General features: G+C 36.0%; 2 protein-coding genes across 2 annotated transcripts in view; both read right to left on the bottom strand.

Moving 5' to 3' along the window:
• Window positions 1-234: 234 nt before the first annotated feature.
• LOC306996246 (uncharacterized protein) lies at window positions 235-9,751 on the bottom strand. The gene is made up of 5 exons (XM_079608566.1): window positions 9,731-9,751; window positions 5,006-5,242; window positions 4,588-4,621; window positions 2,282-2,341; window positions 235-2,045 (listed from the first exon to the last, which is right to left on the bottom strand). The coding sequence occupies exons 2-5, from the start codon at window positions 5,105-5,107 to the stop codon at window positions 1,624-1,626; spliced, it is 618 nt and encodes a 205-aa protein (XP_079464692.1). The 5' UTR covers window positions 5,108-5,242; window positions 9,731-9,751; the 3' UTR covers window positions 235-1,623.
• Window positions 9,752-11,060: 1,309 nt separating this feature from the next.
• The window catches only part of LOC306996245 (multiple epidermal growth factor-like domains protein 9), an 80,629-nt gene continuing 71,282 nt past the window's right edge, over window positions 11,061-20,407 (bottom strand). Inside the window, exons 5-6 of the mRNA XM_079608565.1 lie at window positions 15,528-15,797; window positions 11,061-13,212 (exon numbers count right to left, since the gene is read on the bottom strand). Of these exons, the coding sequence (XP_079464691.1) occupies window positions 12,782-13,212; window positions 15,528-15,797 (701 nt within the window). The 3' untranslated portion in view covers window positions 11,061-12,781. The remainder of the gene's footprint in view (window positions 13,213-15,527; window positions 15,798-20,407) is intronic.

The raw sequence follows: 20,407 nt of genomic DNA, 5'->3' as shown, positions 1-20,407 counted from the left end.
AAGCACTAAATAAATAACTCAGACACAGACTGTTCTTATTTTGTATCTTATTCTTAATTACACTGAAATGTTTTTTTGTCATACAGATGTTTTTAATGAAAGTTTTAATATCATTTAGTCTTTAGTGATTATAAGCTGCTGCTCTCTATAATTTTCAAAAAAAAAAAAAAAAAAAAAAAAAAGCGTAGTCTGGTCAGAATAGGCAAAAAAGCTTAAAGCTCAGATGACATGGCATTTTGTTTGTGATATTACATTGTCTATTTGTGACATTCACATAGCTATTCATTAAACATCTAACACAAACAGCTTCTTTCTTGAGTACATGTTTGGTGATTGTTGAAGTGCTTAATGTACAGTGAATGGCTTACAATACAACAGAGGCATGCAGAGGGAGCTACAGCATATGGCTTTATTTATAATTCATAGTTTAAATAAAAATATTACAAATTGCATATAAATAGAATATTGTTTACATATTTGAGAACAGTAAAAAAAACGTAGTCAATTGAAATCACTCTGTGTGAACAATTGTCTTGTTAGTATAAACAGAAGTATAAGGGCTTATCTAAAGAAAACAAAACTCAGGAATACAAAGAAAACCTTAAAACAAAGAATAGCTGGCTTGGGTCATGTGAAGACAAAAAAGTAAGCGTCATCATACATGGTATTTCTCTGACTGAAAACAATAATTGGGTTGCTTCACTTGCTGAGAGAGAAAAAAAACATTCCACTGTCTAATGAAAACAGCTGTTGTTCAGTTTTATATTTGCTAGACTGGATTAATGTGCCTGGTAATTTATGTGAAAAAATATCCCCACTACCACCCCTAGTCATCAACCACCCCCATCAGAAAACATTACCATGACATTCATGAACAAATACGTTGCTTACAGCAAAATATGGCACAATATCTATAAAAAAAATTGGCCTATTAAATAGTTTGTTATTAAAATTAAAAAGCCCATATTTACAGAATAAAGTGTTGCTTCATTGCCTTATCTTTTGTATGACACGCTGAGCACATTTATATCAATGTTCCTGGTATGAGATTTTTACATTCAGCTGTCGATGAATTAAATATTGCATGATTATATTTATAGACTTTCAGGGTAAAATACCCACTTGCTCAGAATTAGCTTACTACTGTTTGGTAAAGCAATGTTTGTTGTAGGCAGCTACAGCATATTTTATGCAGCCTACGTAATACATGAGAATCTTCAAAGTCAGTGCTCAGCATATCATGCCACATATTTTTCATCTTGACTCATAAAAAAACTGAAACACAACAAACTTAACTTATATATCGGTTGAGAGGAAAATGTGTCATGCTTCTGAGAAGATCATGAGATGTGATCTTCATATTTCGAAAGGAAGAAGAAAAAACACCAAGAAAGTATCATAACCCCCACGCAATCCTGGTTAATGTCAACAAGCATTTCCTAGTACGACAGCTGGAAAATCTCAGGTGTTCTAGCAGCTGATCTTGAGACTGCGTCATACCGAAATGTCACAATTGAAGTTAACAAGAATATAAGAACAGTTGCCACTGTAAAAATTGGACATGGTCCATGGATATAACCAATCATTTATGCAATATGTATTGCTACTGGTAGACTCCACAGTCTACCAGTCGTCTGCCCATTTTACGATAGTGATAAAGGTGGAGAAGGGTTGCGGATCATAGTTCACCAAATCACTTGGAAATACTCTCACTGATAACTGGTTTGTTGATTGCATGTACATCAGAAGGAAAGTGTTGAGCTTTGCATCCGGAGACGTGTTGACATTCACCACCTGAGTGTCATGTGCAGCTGAAAATATCTCCGGTTTCTCACCATAATTGATATCCACTAGAAGTTTGAGTTCTACTGTAGACTCGCTATTCTTCTGCTTTAGAACGAAGTTCGCCTGTATGTAGACCAGGTAAACACCTTTCTCTCGTATGACCATCCACGTTTTGTTATGGTTCAGAATGCTATCATTCTGATTCCTGTGCTTCTCCCACTCATCATCCCAAACCAAACGATTATCAGTGTGATTGCAAGCTTGAAAAAAAGCGGGAGGGGGGGAACGAAGATAAAGATAAACATGTCATGTAGCAAACATTCTCATTATGGAATCAGAAAGGTTTATGTAATTTTAGCTACAATGTGTAACTTTAATATAGCCTAACTAATGTTTCAACAAGAAATGTGATGTTTAGGCCTATGTGAAACCATTTCCTTTATACATAAAGACATGTTTTTACATAAATATGTTTTAAACAAATGTTAATAATCACCTTTTAGAAGCCATTTTTCTCGCGAGACTTGATGTCTGAACATACTTTCAATTGCGGAGACTGTCAGCAAGAAAAGCAAATGAAAGAAAAACATAGGTTAGATTACCACATTTGAACGAATCCTGACTAAAAACAACAGCAATAATTGTTGCATGAATGACTAAACGTTCAATTGACAGCTGAACATGAAAATGCGCAGAAGCAGACCACAAAATGCATTTCCACACCAACACACAGCGAGACAGCTCGGAGTCGGATCCCCACCCAAACAGCAGACTACCACAAACACACACGCGCGAACAAAGAGCAAAGCTGTCTGTTACACACATTGTATACACACTGTCATACATTGTTCAACTATAATAAATTGGAATGGAGATTCTTCAAACAGTGGCTGAGCTTTCCAAACATTTATGCTATTTAGTTTTCTTTTTTATAATATGCTACAGCTTTTTCAATTTGCTACAACTTTTTTCATTTGCTTTATTTTATTGATAACAAAACGCAGCAAATCATAATCAATTGTGTTTAAATTGTTTAGAAAATTATCAGTTTTCATGTAGCCTAAACAAATTGTTAGGTGCTCTGTGCTGGTTATTATTGGTAATTAAAGGGATAGTTCACTTTAAAATGAAAATTATGTCATCAAAAAACAAAACTGAAAAAGACAAAAATGTCCAAAAGGATGCACAAGGGTTAAAAAAACAAAAACAATAACTGGCACCCAGGTTAAAGGGATAGTTCACTTTAAAATGAAAATGATGTCATCATATAATCACCCTCAAGTTGTTTCAAACCTGAATGAATTTCTTCCTTCTGCTGAACACAAAGGAAGATATTTTGAAGAATGTCAGTAACCAAACAGTTAACTGTTCCCATTGACTGCCATAGGAAAAAAAAAAAATACTATGGAAGTCAATGGGAACAGTTAACTGTCTGGTTACCGACATTCTTCAAAATATCTTCCTTTGTGTTCAGCAGAAGGAAGAAATTCATTCAGGTTCGAAACAACTTGAGGGTGATTATATGATGACATAATTTTCATTTCAAGTGAACTATCCCTTTAACCTGGGTGCCAGTTGTTGTTGTTTTTTTACCCTTGTGCATCCTTTTGGAAACTTTTGACTTTTTCAGTTTTGTTGTTTTGACCCCTTTGCCTGTGGTAATGCTAAATGCAATATTTGTTAAGAGGCTTTCATTCTGTTGGCAAGGCTTCACAATTAAATTTTTTACTATTTTTTTACCAGATGGTGCCATTTTTTCCAGTTTGGCCTATAGAGCAATAACGTGCTTTATTCCTGTTTTCTGCTTCTGGATATTATAGAGCCAATTGGGTAAATTATGCAACTAATTGTGTGGGTGTGTTGTTATGGATGTCAGGTTGGTATGTGTGTTTTAAAAAATATATGTGTGTGTGTGTTTGTAATATTTGAGAGAGACAAACTCAACTGCAAATAACAAATGCAATCACTGTGTGCATCAGTGGAGATTTGCTGGCATCTAATGGGGAAAATCTGTTGCTGTGCCCAAACAAAATCTTACTGAAAGCTAATTTTTTGAGGTATCAATAAATTGATGCACAAGGGTTAAAACTCAGTCAAAACAAAGGAGATTCGTAGTCCTACATTTGTTTGACTCAAAACTTTTAATATGATAGTGTGCTTCAAATGCGTTAGTAGCGACAACATTTAGATGAAGAAATATTTAAACATAGCTACTGTTAGCCAAAGGGCAACCAGATCTTAACTTTCGATATAAAATAAGAATTTACGTAGCTTATACACATTTTTATATTTAACAGTCTTAAAGAAGAAGAAGAAGAAAAAAGATGACTTGAAAGATTAGTCTTAGCAGTTTTATGCAACCGGACCCAGATTTACACATTACAAATGATTTCATAAAATCTTAAGTGTTTAGCCTTCATTCAAAGTTATTCACCACTAACTTTGCTAGTGGTACCAAATAATCATTGGCAATGCCATCCTCAATAGAGGAATGGTAAATGGACTGCATTTATATAGCGCTTTCACAGACCAAAGCGCTTTACAAGTTGCCACACACAATCACCCATTCATACACCGAATGGGCGGTGTCAGCCATGCTAGGCGCCATCCAGCTCGTCGGGAGAAGCTGGGGTTAGGCGTCTTGCTCATGGACACCTCGACACTTGGTCAGGTGGAACCGGGGGTTGAACCACCAACTTTCCGGTTTGTAGACAACCTACATGAACCCCTGAGCCACTGCCGCCGTTTTTTTTTTTAGGAAGGAAAAAAACTTAATAAAATAGGCTATTAGGATAAACTTACCATTCACGATGCTAATTCTTTGGTATCCAGACACCTGTTGAAGTTACAGTAAGACATGTCACTCACTGTCATGCATATTTCAAGAGTAGCCTAGATTGCACAAAGCAGTCATTTACAAACACGCCCTCTGCAACTCGACCCATGAATTACTGTCCACATCAAATTCTGGAGAAAACAAGGAAGTGTTTCAGCCAACGAGACATTATGTAAGTGAACTGAAGATCGGATAATCTTTTTCTCTTTTTTCATAAATACATAGCCTATTTTTAAAACATGCTTGCTGGAATGATAAATTCAGTAGCTACAAACATTCGTCGAGTTATTCTTCAAAATGTTAAAAATAATCTTGAACAACGCGTCTATTTATTGGTCAAAAATATATATGAAATTCTAAGGCAGTAGATCCCGTTATATTTACCTTCGACATGAAGACATACGTCAAGCACGATGCGATTAAAATGAGCACCAAAGCTATCGATGTCCATATAATATGCGCTCTAGCTGCGCGCGCTGTACCCATGCCTGCTCCTCAAAATGCAGAAATAACTGCAGTTTCACACTAGAAATGCCTCTTGTAGTCCCGGATGAAGTTGACGACTGTAATGAGATGCCAATCTCCCACGCGTTCAACCGAGCGCTATTAACTCCACATCACCTGTGGGTGAGATGAGGGTGGATGTGATCATGGTGACAGTAAACGCATAGCTTTCACTTTGTAAACAATGTACAAAATGTCTTCTTGTAGTAATCTAGGCCAACATCTTTTTCATTTTATTAGCGCTCTTTGTAATTTCATTCTTTAATAAATTGTCTTGCATAGTATTGCTAGTCTGGAGCGTTGTAAAAAAAAAAAGAAGAAGAAAAAAAGAAAAGAATGCTACGCAAATAAGGAACACTGAAGGAGGCAGGTAAAAATCACTTGTACAAACCTGTATGGAACTCAAAATTAGATATTTTGAAGAATATCTATTCCATTAAATGACAATGAATAGAGATATTGAGTCTCAAAAGGATGCAACAATCACTGTAAATATAACACAGCCTATTAAATGCAACATAGCCTATTTGAAGTCCTACGGATAATGCCTTTTTTAAAGATTTTGTGACACCTAAAAGCAATTGAAATATTGGTCCTATCTCAGCACATTCAGAGATGCAGCGATGTCTGGTGTGTGAACAAACTCAGTTTAACCTAATTTGTTGAATCAGTTTTTTGTGTGTGAAATGTTTCATCCATTCACAAAACTAATCCATATGAATTCACGTTTCTCAAATTCAACTCATTGAATGATCCGGTCACAGCTGGAGGATATTTTCAGTGAATAAAAACTTCAGTTTAAACTATTCCCCATCATATGGCTTCAGAGGACCAATAACAAAACACACAACAACAACCACTGACCATGTCTTCTCCATTTGTGTTCTGCAGAATAAAGTGTGACATACAGGTTTGGAATGACATTAAGTTTAGAATTTTTGGGTGAGCTATCCCTTTAAGAGCACATGTAGACCACAAGACCACCCATTTGGTATTTTCCCTCAATGTTGCCTGGAAGTCATAAGATATATATCAATCACTCAAACAAGGTCACCACATGAATATACAAGTGCTCCCATTGGGTGTGGGTGTTAGCAGAAGCATCAGCAAAAGGCACTGTGCATGTTTAAGTTTTGCTAGGCGCTTTAGGGACATGCAACCTTGTGAGCATCTCACTGTTGATTCAGACACCGATTATGTTTTCCGGTCATATATATTTTTTTTTTATATGACTCATTTTATCGGTTACTCTATTTACAGCACTCACAAGTTACATTTCCAAAAGAGGGCAGTTTCCCAGATGATATCAAAGTTAGTAAAAGAAAATGCCCGCAAGCGTCTTCCATTCCGAAGGCCTATGGCTCTATGCCACAATGACATCAAATTCCACTCGTCACCACTCTATTGGCTAAGCGCTGTTGATTTCCGGCATCATTTACTCAGATTGATTTAAATGTCTCTGATTTTTGATGTGAAATAATGATTCACATTTATGTTTTGTCATTACTGATTACTGACCCTAGAGAAGTAACAGACTTGTTATTTGTTTAAAAAGAACAATCTGAGGATGATGATCTTTATTTTTTACTGGGAATGATAAAGCTCAAAAATTGAAGGAGGGAGGTTGTGTTGGCTTTGCATTATACATATTTTTTTTGTGGAAAATTAACCAAACAGTAGCTTATACAAGGTAAGACATCAATGACACGCATACAGAAAAGTGAAAAACAAAAACAAAACAAAAACAAAGAGAAAACAGCTAAATATAGATATCGAGTGGTATGCAGGTTAGTAAGTAATGAGATATTTTAGTGATATAGATAGAGGCCATTTAAGACAATAGTAAAAGAGTTGTAGTGGAAGTAGAAAATATACTAATAATAATAACAATAATAATAGTACTAGAAGTAGTGGTAGTAGTAACAATAATAATATTCATGATAATAATAGGATTAGCATTGGTCATTTATAATAATAGTATTAGTAATAATACATTTACAGTCAATACAATTATAGATACACTATTCTCTAGGTCTGGGAGCCGCTCGACAACTGCCAGTGAGCACAACCAACAGACCCTTCCGACATAGACACCTCCCTCAGATTCACCGATCCACCAGAACAGGCCCCTCCAAACCAAGCTCACCTGGTTGTGACCTGACAGAACAAATTGTCATGTTTGGTTGACCCCCTTTTTTTCTTCTCTTTTTTTTCCTCTGTGGCTTGGACTGTTGTATAACTGTATGAGCTGGAGGTTTGTAGTCATTGAACATTTATTGTTACAGATTTCCTTCCAGAGGATTTGATCATGGGTATTATAATTTTTGCATCATTATTTAATATAATTTGATGTAGTTTGGATATTAATTTGTTGGAGTTAGTGATTTTCATTATTATGTTCCATTAACTGAGAGAGGATGAAGTGGGTTATTGATTATGTTGATCTTGGATTATACATCTGGACCACCATTTCTACCAACTGAACTCAAGTTTCTAAATGTTCTCATAAATAGGGATTGAGGGATGATCTTGACAAGAACCTCAACATATCTCTTTGTGTCATGGCAAATGTATTTCTAGGAAGGCAAGAGAGACACACGAAAGACTCTCACTACAACTACTAGTTTCCACTTCAAGTGCTCTCCATTAGCTAAATGGAAAAATGCAGTGGTAACTGGGACGGGAGATAAGTGAAAATCAGTCGTGTTTTGAATCACTCCCACAACGAATCTGCTTTGAGTTCACAATATCGCAAATATAATCAACACTATCATCATATTCCTGTATGACACTTCAATCTCTGTTTTATACAAGGGAGCAGGTGACAAATGTAGGGGTGGAGTAATGTGCACATAGCACCCCTTTTTATGGTTTCAAAGGCTATAATTTCTCCATTAAACCTGGTTTCTGTGAAAAATTACTAACAATAATGACGTCTGAGATTAAGAACACGATAAAAGTTAAGTGTAAAATCAATTTGTAACTCACAGCATTACATTGCAATAGTCAAAGATGACATCTCTTTTTGCTCATGTCCTCTCTTAGGTAGATTGCACGTTGCTAGCAGCTTGGTTGCACTAAAGTGATTTGCTGAAATCAAAACGCTGACGATGAAAGGTGAGCACTAGTCAATGAGCCGTGCTGTTTGCATGTTATTCTCACCCACTGCCCAAAACCCACTGAGTTTTTTTTTGCTTGGTCTTAAACCAGGTTACAATAATGTCAAATATTTTTCCTTAATTTTTTTTAAATTAATGGCAAAAGTAAAAAAAAAGAAAGTAAAATAAGAGGAAGATGGCAAAGATTGAATCACATTTTCACCTTTTTATCTCCAAGAGGAGATAAAAAGAGGATGCTTTTTATTTACATCTAAAATCTTCTCTAAAGTACTTAGTGTGACTTTAAAACAGTGATTCAGAGTCTGTGATATTTGTTAGTAAGCGTGACCCCTTATGGATACCCAGAAGGTGTAGGCGATTGCAGGAATACTCCCCAAGCTATCTACCCCTGACCTTTGAGAAGTGTGCAAATTTAAAGATGAGAACATTTATGTGGGTGGGGGGCTTTTTGTAGTTATTCTCCACTGGATTGTTTTCATCTTTAGGATTACATGAAAACAAATTGTTCACCTCAGTTCTTACAATCAACAACAGCCAGAGGAAACATCTCGATATGGAGATTGTGTCGTCCAGTTCTTGTGATCCCACATTCACTCTGTATGGTAAACTATCAAAGACGTTTGCAATATCACTCAATGACACCTTGTCACCTCGGGGCAACCGTTACTAGGCTTAGGGCTGCACGATTAATCACAATTTCCATGTAATCGCACTTAGACCGATTTGGCTTATCACGGCAAAGGCTGTGATTATTTTTTATGCGCAGCTTGTCATTGATGTACGGCTCTGTAAACGCGGCTCATCTGAAAGCACTGTGAGTTTGAGTCACTTGCATTTGAAAAAGCAACACGCGTCAAACATCTTTCCAAACATGAGAAGCATTTACGAACCTCTTGTCCTACAAAAGACAACATTTAATAACATGCTTTTACTCCAAACTCACTTCATAACGACAGTTGAGCATCATTCTGTGAGATGATGTGGCTACTTACACAGAATAAGACAGTTGTGTGTTTATTAGTCATGTATAAATCAAAGTGTTTCAATCTTTTGTTTATTCAGGTATAGCGATTTCCAGGAATGGCGTGTGTTATTGTACGTCTGCGGCGGGCTCTGGCATTCATGTGAAGCCGCATTTACTACCGATCAGCCGCACTGACAAGCTGCGCACAAAATAATTGCTGCCTTTGCCAAATCACGTGTGGTTTCATTGTGCAGCCCTAGATTAGATCATGTAGAAAATATTTATATTACATTTTTGTAATGTTAGGGAATCTAGGAGTTGTCTGTGAGCTTTGAAGGGTGTGGATTACTGCATGGGCCAGACCCTTCAGGCACGTCTCAGATATTTAATACAGACATTAAAGAATACATGAAAAGAACATTTCAGCAATCACACTGGTAACTTCTAACTAAGTAAAATCTCATACGCTTAGAGAAGTCATCAACTCATTTGATATTTAGAAGGACAAATATTGATTACTACCTTGATTATAATCACTCATTAGATATACATTGAAGCAGTAGAGGATTCCAGAATCCACTACCTTCAGCTTCTAAAGAGAAACATTCTTTTGTGAGATTCATCACCAAACATTTTGCTCAAAAGACATGGACAAGATCATACAAGAACATAAGAGATCATCTTGGCTTGGAAAACGTCACACATCAGCATTATTGCTCAACAAAACACTTTATAGTTGCCTCATGTAGCTTCATGTGCCATGTAATTGAGGAGGTCTGTAAATATTTGAAATGTGTAATAAAATACAACATATCTGTCCTCAGGCACTCACTCAATTTAACATACCATCACGATTCTGACACGGATGATGGCATCAGAAACACGTGGTCCGTAGATGAAAGGGATGATTATACTGAACAGAAAAAAAGAAACTGGTCTGAGCAATATGGTTTACTGTACATGTAAAAAAGGAGTCGTGTTTTAACCTTTGATATTTGTGGTCTCACTAAAAGAACATGGCAAACTGAAGTAAACATAACTATACAGTATACATAAGTATGCACTTGCTGCTAAATTGTAACATATTTAGAGATGACTTTGGCATGTATCCTACACTACATAATAATGATGTTATATCAGATTAAAGTTATATCAGGTTAAAATAATATCGGATTGATGTTATTAACGTTAAATACTTATGCTTATGCATTTTGACAAATGTATGGCATTTAGTTTATTTATATAAATAAACAATGAATAACTATGAATATTAAACAGAATTCTAGTCAAAGAAATTTTTTAATGACACAATATAATTAGACACATTGTTTACTTGTATTTTTAGTTGAAGGAATGTCATTATAGCAACAGACTATGAATTCAGATTAAATGAGTTTAGACTTTAGGTTATGATGAATAATGTTGGAAATGTACACCTGATTCATGGAATCATTACATAACTCAATTAGTTATTATGACTATTAATAAATAATAAAACAACAACAACAACAACAACATGCCCTTTGGCCAAATCTTTGGAGTGTTTAACCTTAAAGTCAACTTTAACTTTTAATTTTCAAAATATATATTTTTTTACTGTACAAATTTAAATGTCTTACTGTGTCAAATTCCCATATTAACAAATAAACAAAAAATGTTAAGCATCCAACTTAAAATAGATTTACAGTGCCTCAAACACAACTAAATATCTTTCAAAGATCTGATGACACTGCCCTGACAAAATAGACTGAATCCAGGGATTGGGACATAGCCACAAAAGTTTACAATTTTTATTTAAATTTCATTAAGTTGAAGCTGGTGAATTTCACAAGTGCTTTTTGTGCCCAGGGCGAATCAGATGGTCGGGAAACAGACTGGTGCGGTTCGGGGGCTGGAACTAGTGCATGACATACAACGATATAATAATAATAAATTAATAATAATAATAATAATGAAAGCACAAATTATAGTAAAACTTTTATTGAAATCTTTCACAGAGCTAGTTGTGAATGTGGTGCACCATGCATACTGCACAATGCATACAATGTAAGATTAAGACACCGGTACGACGTTAGTCTCTGCGCGCACAAGTATGCTAGACACAGAAACAAAAGTCGTTGCCACAGTACCAATACGATAGCAGCCTCCTCAAAACAACCATTCTGTACATCTAATATTTACATAGTTTTGAATCAACGCATCTTGGGAAAAGACAGCTTCAGGACTGTGGAAGTGGGGAAGTGTGTGTGTGTGTGTGGGTTTGGGGTCATTTGAGATGCAGACAGATGAACTATTGCTCCTTTCTTCAAGTTCAGGCCCTCTCCTACAGAGAACGTCCTTGTGCATACACACCCTTTTATGTCTTTTGCTGACTGACACTAACCTAACATCCCACACACGCAAACACGTGCACTTATTCGTTCAATGAACCATTGGATCAACTTGTTTTAGCCTGTGCTACTAAAATGGCAGTGATTGATTACCGTCTATTATTGCTCATCTTCCCCTCCTCTGTGACACACAAACTGACCCCAAGCCATCGATCTGAGAGAGAGGTTCGTCCAAATAAATTAAACTAAACTGTTAAACTCTCCCAACCAGACATATTGATGTGTCAAGTGCACACAACAAGGCATGGCACCTTTCAACAGGTGGCAGGTGATAAGTCACAAGGGAAAAGCGGATTCCAGAGAAATTGCTGAAAATAAATAAAACAGTTAAAATTCCATACATTGTGAAACAGTCCGTTAAATCCTCTTCGTCGTTGTAAAACTGTGACAAGAATTAGCCAGACTCTCTCCGTCTGAGACTGACACACACAGATCCTCTTTGGCCTGATAAAAACAAATAATCAATTCTCGTATTTCGCTTCGGCAAGAAAGCATCTGCATCACTGCAAATGAATGCAGAAGTCATTCGGTATTATGTATTTCCATTGGATAATACACAAGCCTGGTCTGCATGTCAGGTCCAATGTAATGGTGCCCCCTAAAGTCATGCACATGTAATAGCATGTAAGGTATCCTTGTGCTGAAGCAACACTTAAATAGTGTGGTTTATACACAACACAAATGATATGCATCCTGAGTTTGTTGAAAGCGAAAGTCTTCTCTGTGTATTTAAAACATCCACAGGATTTACAAAGGGAACGAGGGAATGGAAGTGGGAACGAAGGAATGGAAGTATGTAAATGTGCATTTTATTGATCTAACCAGACATGCTTCAGTGTCTAGTATTCTGTTAGCGAATTAGTCTCTGCATCTCTCCCCTCTCTTCAAAGCAAGACAACATATTTCACCTCTGAGTTGGGCCAAGGTCCTCAAGGCAGGATGTTTAACTTGGCTTCAGTCAGATCTACTGCTCATGTTCTTTATTTACTAATGTCTCTTCTTGTTTTGGAGTGCTTGTGTGAGTGTTTGCATTATGTCAGATGAGAAAAACAATGTCATTTTATTCATCTGCATAAAAAAAAATCTAAAATTGAGGGTCCACATATCCATAGGTCCACAATCTGGCCAGTCGATCCAGCGCTGGTGTAGCGGCCCAGTTTCTGCGTAAAAACAGTAAGATCTGTTACACCTTATACAAACTACCAGAACCGGTTAAAGCAAGCTGTCCGTTGCCCACGTCACTAACTTCATCCTCTAAAAGCCCTGATACATCTGCATTCGGAATGCTGTCGTGATAGCTGCTAAAGCTAATGTTGTCCTCCTTCAGCTCGATGGTCCAGAACGGGGCGTTCAGCTTGCGGTTCTGGTATTCCCTGTAAGTGTACACGCCACCCACCACCGCCATGAGAGCTAGCACAACTATGATGATGACGGCCAAGATGATGATGTTGAACTGGTTCCATGGGACTGGAGTCACTGTGGTGGTGGTGTTGGGGGTGGAGCTGCTCAGCAGGCTGCTGGAGGAGGTGGTGAGTTGTGCTGTAGCATTGGGGCTGGAGGTCATGGTGGTGTAGTGCAACCAGTGGGTAGTGGTTGAAGGAGTAGTGTGGACGACTATGGACAAGGCAAGAGAAAGAGAAGGAAAGTTTGAGAAAATATGCATCTAATGTAATACCACATATCGAGAAAACAAAAGTTAAGTATTTATACTCTTTCTGGTGGTGTGGCGGACAGAGCAGTGTTTCCTGCGCCACTCAATATAAGTTGTGAATGTGAGTTTTCAGTCTTGTACTGAATGTAATGAGATAAAAGGGTGGTGTACTGTAAAATAAAGGCAAGAAAACACATCTTTATAAAACACGTCTTAGTGGGCTGCATAAAAAAGAAAAGAAAAGAAAGCACATTTCAAGTATAGTCTTATTCACAAATAAATGTCTCTCTCAGTTCTTTTAATGAATCATTAAAAAATACTTGTGTCCGAAAAATTCACTACTGAACTTTTGACTCACTCACCAAACTGGAAGTTATCATTACTTTCATCTAGAAATTTCACGTACTTACTTAATTCTGTCATTCTAAAAAAATACTTTTAAAAATTAAAGGATACAAAAAAGTCGAATCCATATGAATTGGGCGGTTTAATCCAAATCTTGTGATGTGATCGCTTTATATGATCAAACGCATCACATTTGGTAAACATGGAAGTTCATGCACATTTGAGCTTCCACTAAAATATGAATAATTATTTAAATATAGAATAAAAGTCATTACATAAAAAGCTTGTAACATATACCTATCTATCTATCTATCTATCTATCTATCTATCTATCTATCTATTATATATATATATATATATATATATATATATATATATATCACACTACCTAAAGCATGCACAATTAATTATACATCTAAAATCGTTTTGATAAACATTTGAGACATTACTGTTAAATTGTTCCATCTTTCACTTGTGCATTTTTAAAATATGAAACCAAAAACCGTACTTTCTGACTTGTAACATTCCAGACTAAAAGGTAACATCACTGCCAGTGAACACTAAGAAAATTGCAATATATGTTATAAATAAAAGATCAAGAGAACAAAAAAAAGAGAATAAAGGAGGGTGAGCGCAGCAAGACAGTCCCATGTGAAACGTGTAATGTAGAGAACAGATGCTGCACACTGGAAGAAGATTCACAGGCAAGAGCGATTCCATCTGTTCAGTAGTACTTCAGCCAACATGTTAGTTTTATTATTTATGCACTATTATAGTATTTATTAATATGTAGAATTTGCTTTTATTTGTACATGTTTTATTTTTTCATGTAATTTTTTTATATTTATATATATTTCTATATAGCTTTATTTTATTTTTAAGTTTTATTTTTTGTCATTTTAGTACTTCAACTACCGGTACTACTATACTTATTTCAGTTAGTTAACCAAGATAAGATTTTAATTAGTTTAATTAGATTTAATTCGTTTTTCACAATATTTATAATATTAAATCACCAAAACTGGAAAGTTTTCATTTAGTTAACAATAACAACACTGCCATTATGGGAGATGCTATTTCAAAGGTTTTTCAACCATTGTTGGAAAGCCAACATTTCCACATGGAGTTCCATTACAGTACCGTTATCAGCAGTGAGTGGCAACATGGTCGATATGTATCAGCAAAACATCTGGATAAGGAGCTCAGACCAGCCAAAAAAGGAGGATTTATTATTGTTGGCTGAGTGGAAAGATTGACGAAAAGAGAGTGTGGATTTGGCTGACCTACTGAAGTGATAAATCACTCTTTTCTTCATACATCCACCCTGCGGTGGTCCTCGTTTACTGTTTGGCAGCCCGAGTCCGAGGAATGTATGATATGTCCTCTTTACAGTACACCACTGATCAGGCGCGCACAGACGGATGTTGTGAGTCAGAACGCTGATCTGGGATTAGTCATTTTACAACGCATCTTTTCCCCTCTCTGAAAACCACAGTCACTTAACATGCAAGCTCTTTTCAATCACCCTGTGAAAAAGGTGATTAAAAATATTAATATCTCAAGTTCAGTTCTTTCCTGTTCACACAATATATACTGTAACATCAAGGTCTTCATGATGCATGATATATTCAATACACTGCAATACGGTACGCAACTGAAACCGCACAAAAACGCATGAGAAAGTGTGTCCGAGAAAGTTTCTTCATTACACAGTCATGTAGAAGTGGCTCTAACTATTGCACTGACAAATGATAGTTTTACAGTTACAGCTTCATCTTTCATTGAATTGTTGAAAATGAAATGAATGAACACACACAAAAGAATTGTAAGTACAGCTGCAATTTTGCCAACAAAAAAAGCAAAAATCATTCCATTATTATAACTTACGAGTTTTTACGCATATTAGCCCAAAAGTATAGTGTTTGGCTCTCACCTGTACGGGTGCAGTTCCTGGTGAGCGCGTCCCCCGTGAAGCCCTCTGCGCAGCGCTCGCAGTGCGGGCCCGTAGTGTTGTTGATGCAGCTCAGGCAGTGGCCCGTGTCCGGGTGACAGATCCGAGGGGACAGGCGGGGGTCTCCGTTCCCGCTGCAGTTACAGGGAAGGCAGATGCTGTCGGCGTTGTAGAAGCCATCACTACACTGCTCACAGTTGGGACCCTGGTACTCCGGCTTGCACTGGGTACAGAATGGCTGGCCGTTTGAGTCTAAACACATGTGTACACAAAGAAAGGTTAGGGTGAATTAGAGGAACCAGACACACCTGCTGGTTAAAAAAAAAAATATATATATATATATATATATATATATATTTTTTTTTTTCAAGTATACAAGACATTTTTACTGAAATTGCCAAAGGACTTCTGCTATATATATATATATATAAAAAAGACATTTAGAGACACAGGGAGTTCATTTGACCACCAGATGGCAGAATCTAATAAGGATGCAGAAGGCAGTATGAAGAGAAACTGAGGTCTTTGTTTATATTAGCCTATATTGAGTTGTCAGATGAACTTATCAACCTCCAATCATTCTGTAAAAGTGTAATCTACATTTGACTGCAGACCAAGCTATCATCTAACTGGCAAGATCCGGGCTTTGAAAAGGTCCGATGACTTAAGTTTAAGTGAAATGATGTGAAGACACCCTTCCCCATGCAAAAGTACTGCCTAAAGTCTTCAACAGCACATCTGCAACTAAAAGAAAGTAGTACACACACAAACTGTACAGTAAATAAAAACATTCACTTTGAAACCTGCTTTTACAGGATGGCACGTACTGTAGATAAACATCTTTCTTTTTGTTTGATCACACAACTATGATGAAAATATATATATAATATAAATGTGTTCACAAGATAATATGATTATTGCATAATTGTTTTTATTTTCCATTTCTAACGAACCTAACAAAAACGATCATGAACTTGCAGCTGTTCTATAATGTCACATAAAGGGTGGAAACTGAAAGTATATAGTGTGTATAGTGTGACTGCCGCTGCAATTAAACCGTTTGCAACCAAAAGAGACATCATAAAATCAGCATGATGATTATATGACTTCTGGGAAAGTACTGAGGAACTACTGATAAATGTATACTATATGTGTATTCTAAAGTACTTGAATGCCAACGGTGAGACAGATTATTCTCAAGAGCAATATCACATCGTGAGACACTTCAGTGTCTGACACTAAACAAATTGTGCTCATTTGAAGCGATTACTTTTTGGGAAGAAATAAATAGGAGAGATGAACCAGAAGATTTAATGAGAACAACAGCCTCAACCAAACATGCTTTTCTCTCTCTTTCTTTTGGCAAAACTAATTGGCGGGCCCAGACAGAATCTGTAAACCTTTTTTGCATTTTCTGCACTGATCTGGGGAGCACTTAGATACATTTTCAAAATAATAAAGTAACTAAATAAAGTAATAGGGTATACATAACAGGGTATACAATGCCATTCAAAAGTTTGGGGTCAATTATATTTTTTAGTGTTTTTGAAATAAGTCTCTAATGCTCAACAAGGTTGTATTAATTCGATCAAAAATACAGAAAAACAGTAATATTGTATATCGTCTTAAGTGGCACATGATCCTTCAGTAATCATTCTAATATGATGTGATTTAGTGCTCAAGAAACATTATTATTATCAATGTTGAAAACAGTATACAAATATTTTATATATTTTATTTTTACCCCCCAGCATTTTCTTTTGCTATATTTTATAACAGCATAAATGTTTTTACTGACACCTTTGATCAATATACAGTAATGCATCCTTACAGAACAAAATTATCAATTTCTTCAAAAGAAAACTGTACTGGCCCTTGTAGTGTAATGTACATTTTGAATGACAGGATAGCCTAACAGAAAGGACATCAACAAATACAAAAGTAACCAAATGCGTCCATCCTATTATAAAACACACACAAACACACAAAATTATAATAAAAACAAAACAAAAACACTGTGATTGTCCCAGAATTTCAAAACTAGAAGAAATAATCAATTTTATACCCTGGCCCAATGAAGGGGAGGTAAAATAAAAGGAATATGAGAGAGAAGAACTAAGGAGTAGGAAGAAAGAAGAAAGCAAAAACCATGTTGAGCCACACATAAAGAGCGAGCTAGAAGCAATAAGACTGTATGCAGTACATGCTGTGAATCAAATATATCTAGCAGAGAGGCAGTTTTTACATTACATATGGAGAAGGGCAGTGAATCAGGGGGCGCTATGAGCCTAAATCCTATCATCATTTGCCCAGACTCAGCACCTGCATACAGTCGACAGCAGGATATAAAACCCAAACCTCCGGGCAGTGATGTACACCCAGGGACTACTACACTAGAAGGACCAATTTTCCACATTTCTCAAGCATGAGGGCAATAACCATCATGGTAAGATAATGACACAAAGGACGGAGAGAGACTGAGGCAGAAAACAACCCATTTAGATATACATCATCAAGACAGTAAAACAGCCCCGTAGGGACAAAGAGCTTAAGCTCCGCTGAGCTCTTTCAACTTAAAACTATCATCCCAATACAGAATTAAAAACATTCACACAAGAGAATGAAAGAACAAAGAGAAAAGAAACTGACTACTTGAGCTGTTGGTGACCAGACTGAAATCAATGTATAAACACACACGCACACACACACACACACACGCGCACGCACACACACACACACACACACACGCTTCTTTTGTTTGGTCTCTCACCTTTATGTATTTTATTCCAAAAACCTTTTTTTTTTCACTTCTTTCGGCACCAGCAAAAACTTGACAAAAAGTTCAAAACTACTCCGCACAGCATACAGTATGTCCCAACATGTTACAGCATACAAAGATTTCCGGTGACACAAGATATACTTCCTCATGGTGATGTGACTCGTGACAATAATGCCTAAGATGAGGCTAGCCAATGTTTAACCATCTCATAATTACATCGCCAGCAGCAGCTTCTTTAGTGTGGTGGTGACTTTTACCTAGTAGTTTTTCTCTCTCATCATCTGTCTATCTTAAGGGGCAGACAGAAAACATCAGTGACAAATAACAGACTTTATCACAGACTGCAGAATCAAAGCTGAAGCTCTGGTAGAACAAAGCTGGCGACTTCATCAAAATGATAGCAACTGACAAGCAGATAACAAGCCAACCAGTGCTAGGTCATTTCCAATGCAAATTCAGCCAGCGTATGTAAATGAAACATGCATTTCACTAAGGAACTCTAGCATTAGCAAGGAGAGCAGAGAAAATCTGTGCCACTTGTAAAGAAAAAAGAAATTTCAGTTGGGAATTATTGAATTAATATCTAAACTACACGCAAATGCCACTTAAACTCTGCCACGACTGTATATCTTTTAATTTCTGCATTAAAATAAGTAAGATGTTTACAATAGCTGGGAAAGCTTGACAAATACATATAATATACACACACACATATACATACATTCAAAAGTTTGTGGTCAGTAAGATTTTTTTTCTTCTGTTTTTGAAAAGTTTCTTATGCTCACCAAGGCTGCATTTATTTGATAAAAAATTACAGTAATATTGTGAAATATTATTACAATTTAAAATAACTGGAGTCTATTTGAATATATTTTAAAATGTCATTTATTTCTGTGATCAAAGCTGAAGTTTCAACATCATTACTCCAAAAGAATTGCTCAAGAAACATTTCTTATTATCAATGTTGAAAACAGTTGTGCTGCTTAATATTTTTGTGGACTAATTATTATGGACTAAAAATTATGGAAACCATAAAAAAAATAATCAGGATTAAAAGAACAGCATTTATTTAAAAAATAAATATTTTTTAACAATATAAAAGTAATTACGATAATTTTAATCAATTTAATGTGTCTTTGTGTTTTTTAATTAATACTTTTATTCAGCAAACTACCTACATACATACATACTGTACATACAGAACATTCAACAAAATATATAGAACACTAAAAGCTATTATTTTTTAGATATTCAAGAATATGTTTAGAGAGCCATGAATAGATGTATGTTTCTTTTTAACTGACATACATAAATAATTGATAGAATATTTTTTTCATTTAATGTTCAGCTGCATCTACTTTATAAAGCCCTTACTAACTCCAGTCAGATCATATAAGGTCTTTACAAATAATGACTGACAGCTGGTTTGGAACAGACATTGACAATGGCTTTTAAATATTTATGAGACCTTCTGTAGAAGAAACCAGTGAGAACGATCTAATGAAACCAAGGGGCACAATATGGTTAAATATACAGTATTGAAAGATGAAGACTTGCAAGATCCCTGAGCTGTCAAAAGAGAGTTTAATAATTTCATATTTTAAAAACATCCACCTAGTTCATCAAACAATAAGCACTACACGACTACATGAATTTATAATGAAATATGTGAGAGCTTTACTTGGGTCTCTCAACAAATCGTGTGTGTGTGTGTGTGTGTCTGTTTTTGGAGACATCATGGGTTTTAAATAAAGTACAACAGAAAGTGTCAAGGCTATTTCATGGTAACAATAGGAGATACTAATAATGACTTGTTCGCCGTTCAGGACAATTGATTTCAATAATTCACTGAGACAGCATACATTTGTTAATTCAGACAGTGCTGTAAGCACAAACAAAGAATTATTGAAGCAAAGCAAATCATTTACAGAGATGAAATAGCTGACTTCAGAGTGTTTGCTCTAAAAGGACTGATTTCAGAAAAGCAACTTCAAAAGCACTTTCTTTTTCCTGATGCAGAGATCCTAACCGTAATAAAAAAGCTAACTCTTACACTCTCGCTAATACTCTTATTAAACAGATA

This window comes from Phoxinus phoxinus, assembly GCF_949152265.1.
Source record: "Phoxinus phoxinus genome assembly, chromosome: 3".
NCBI lineage: Eukaryota > Metazoa > Chordata > Actinopteri > Cypriniformes > Leuciscidae > Phoxinus > Phoxinus phoxinus.
Note: the sequence above shows the minus strand (reverse complement) of the source record. Positions and strands in the feature narration are given on the sequence as shown.

Excerpts from the sequence above, each read along its gene's own strand:
- LOC306996246 (XM_079608566.1), bottom strand. The coding sequence starts at position 5,107 with ATGGGTACAGCGCGCGCAGCTAGAGCGCATATTATATGGACATCGATA. Across the intron at positions 2,342-4,587 it reads AAGAATTAGCATCGTGAATG|TCTCCGCAATTGAAAGTATG; the intron begins GTAAGTTTATCC and ends TCTTGCTGACAG. Across the intron at positions 2,046-2,281 it reads AGAAAAATGGCTTCTAAAAG|CTTGCAATCACACTGATAAT; the intron begins GTGATTATTAAC and ends CTTTTTTTCAAG.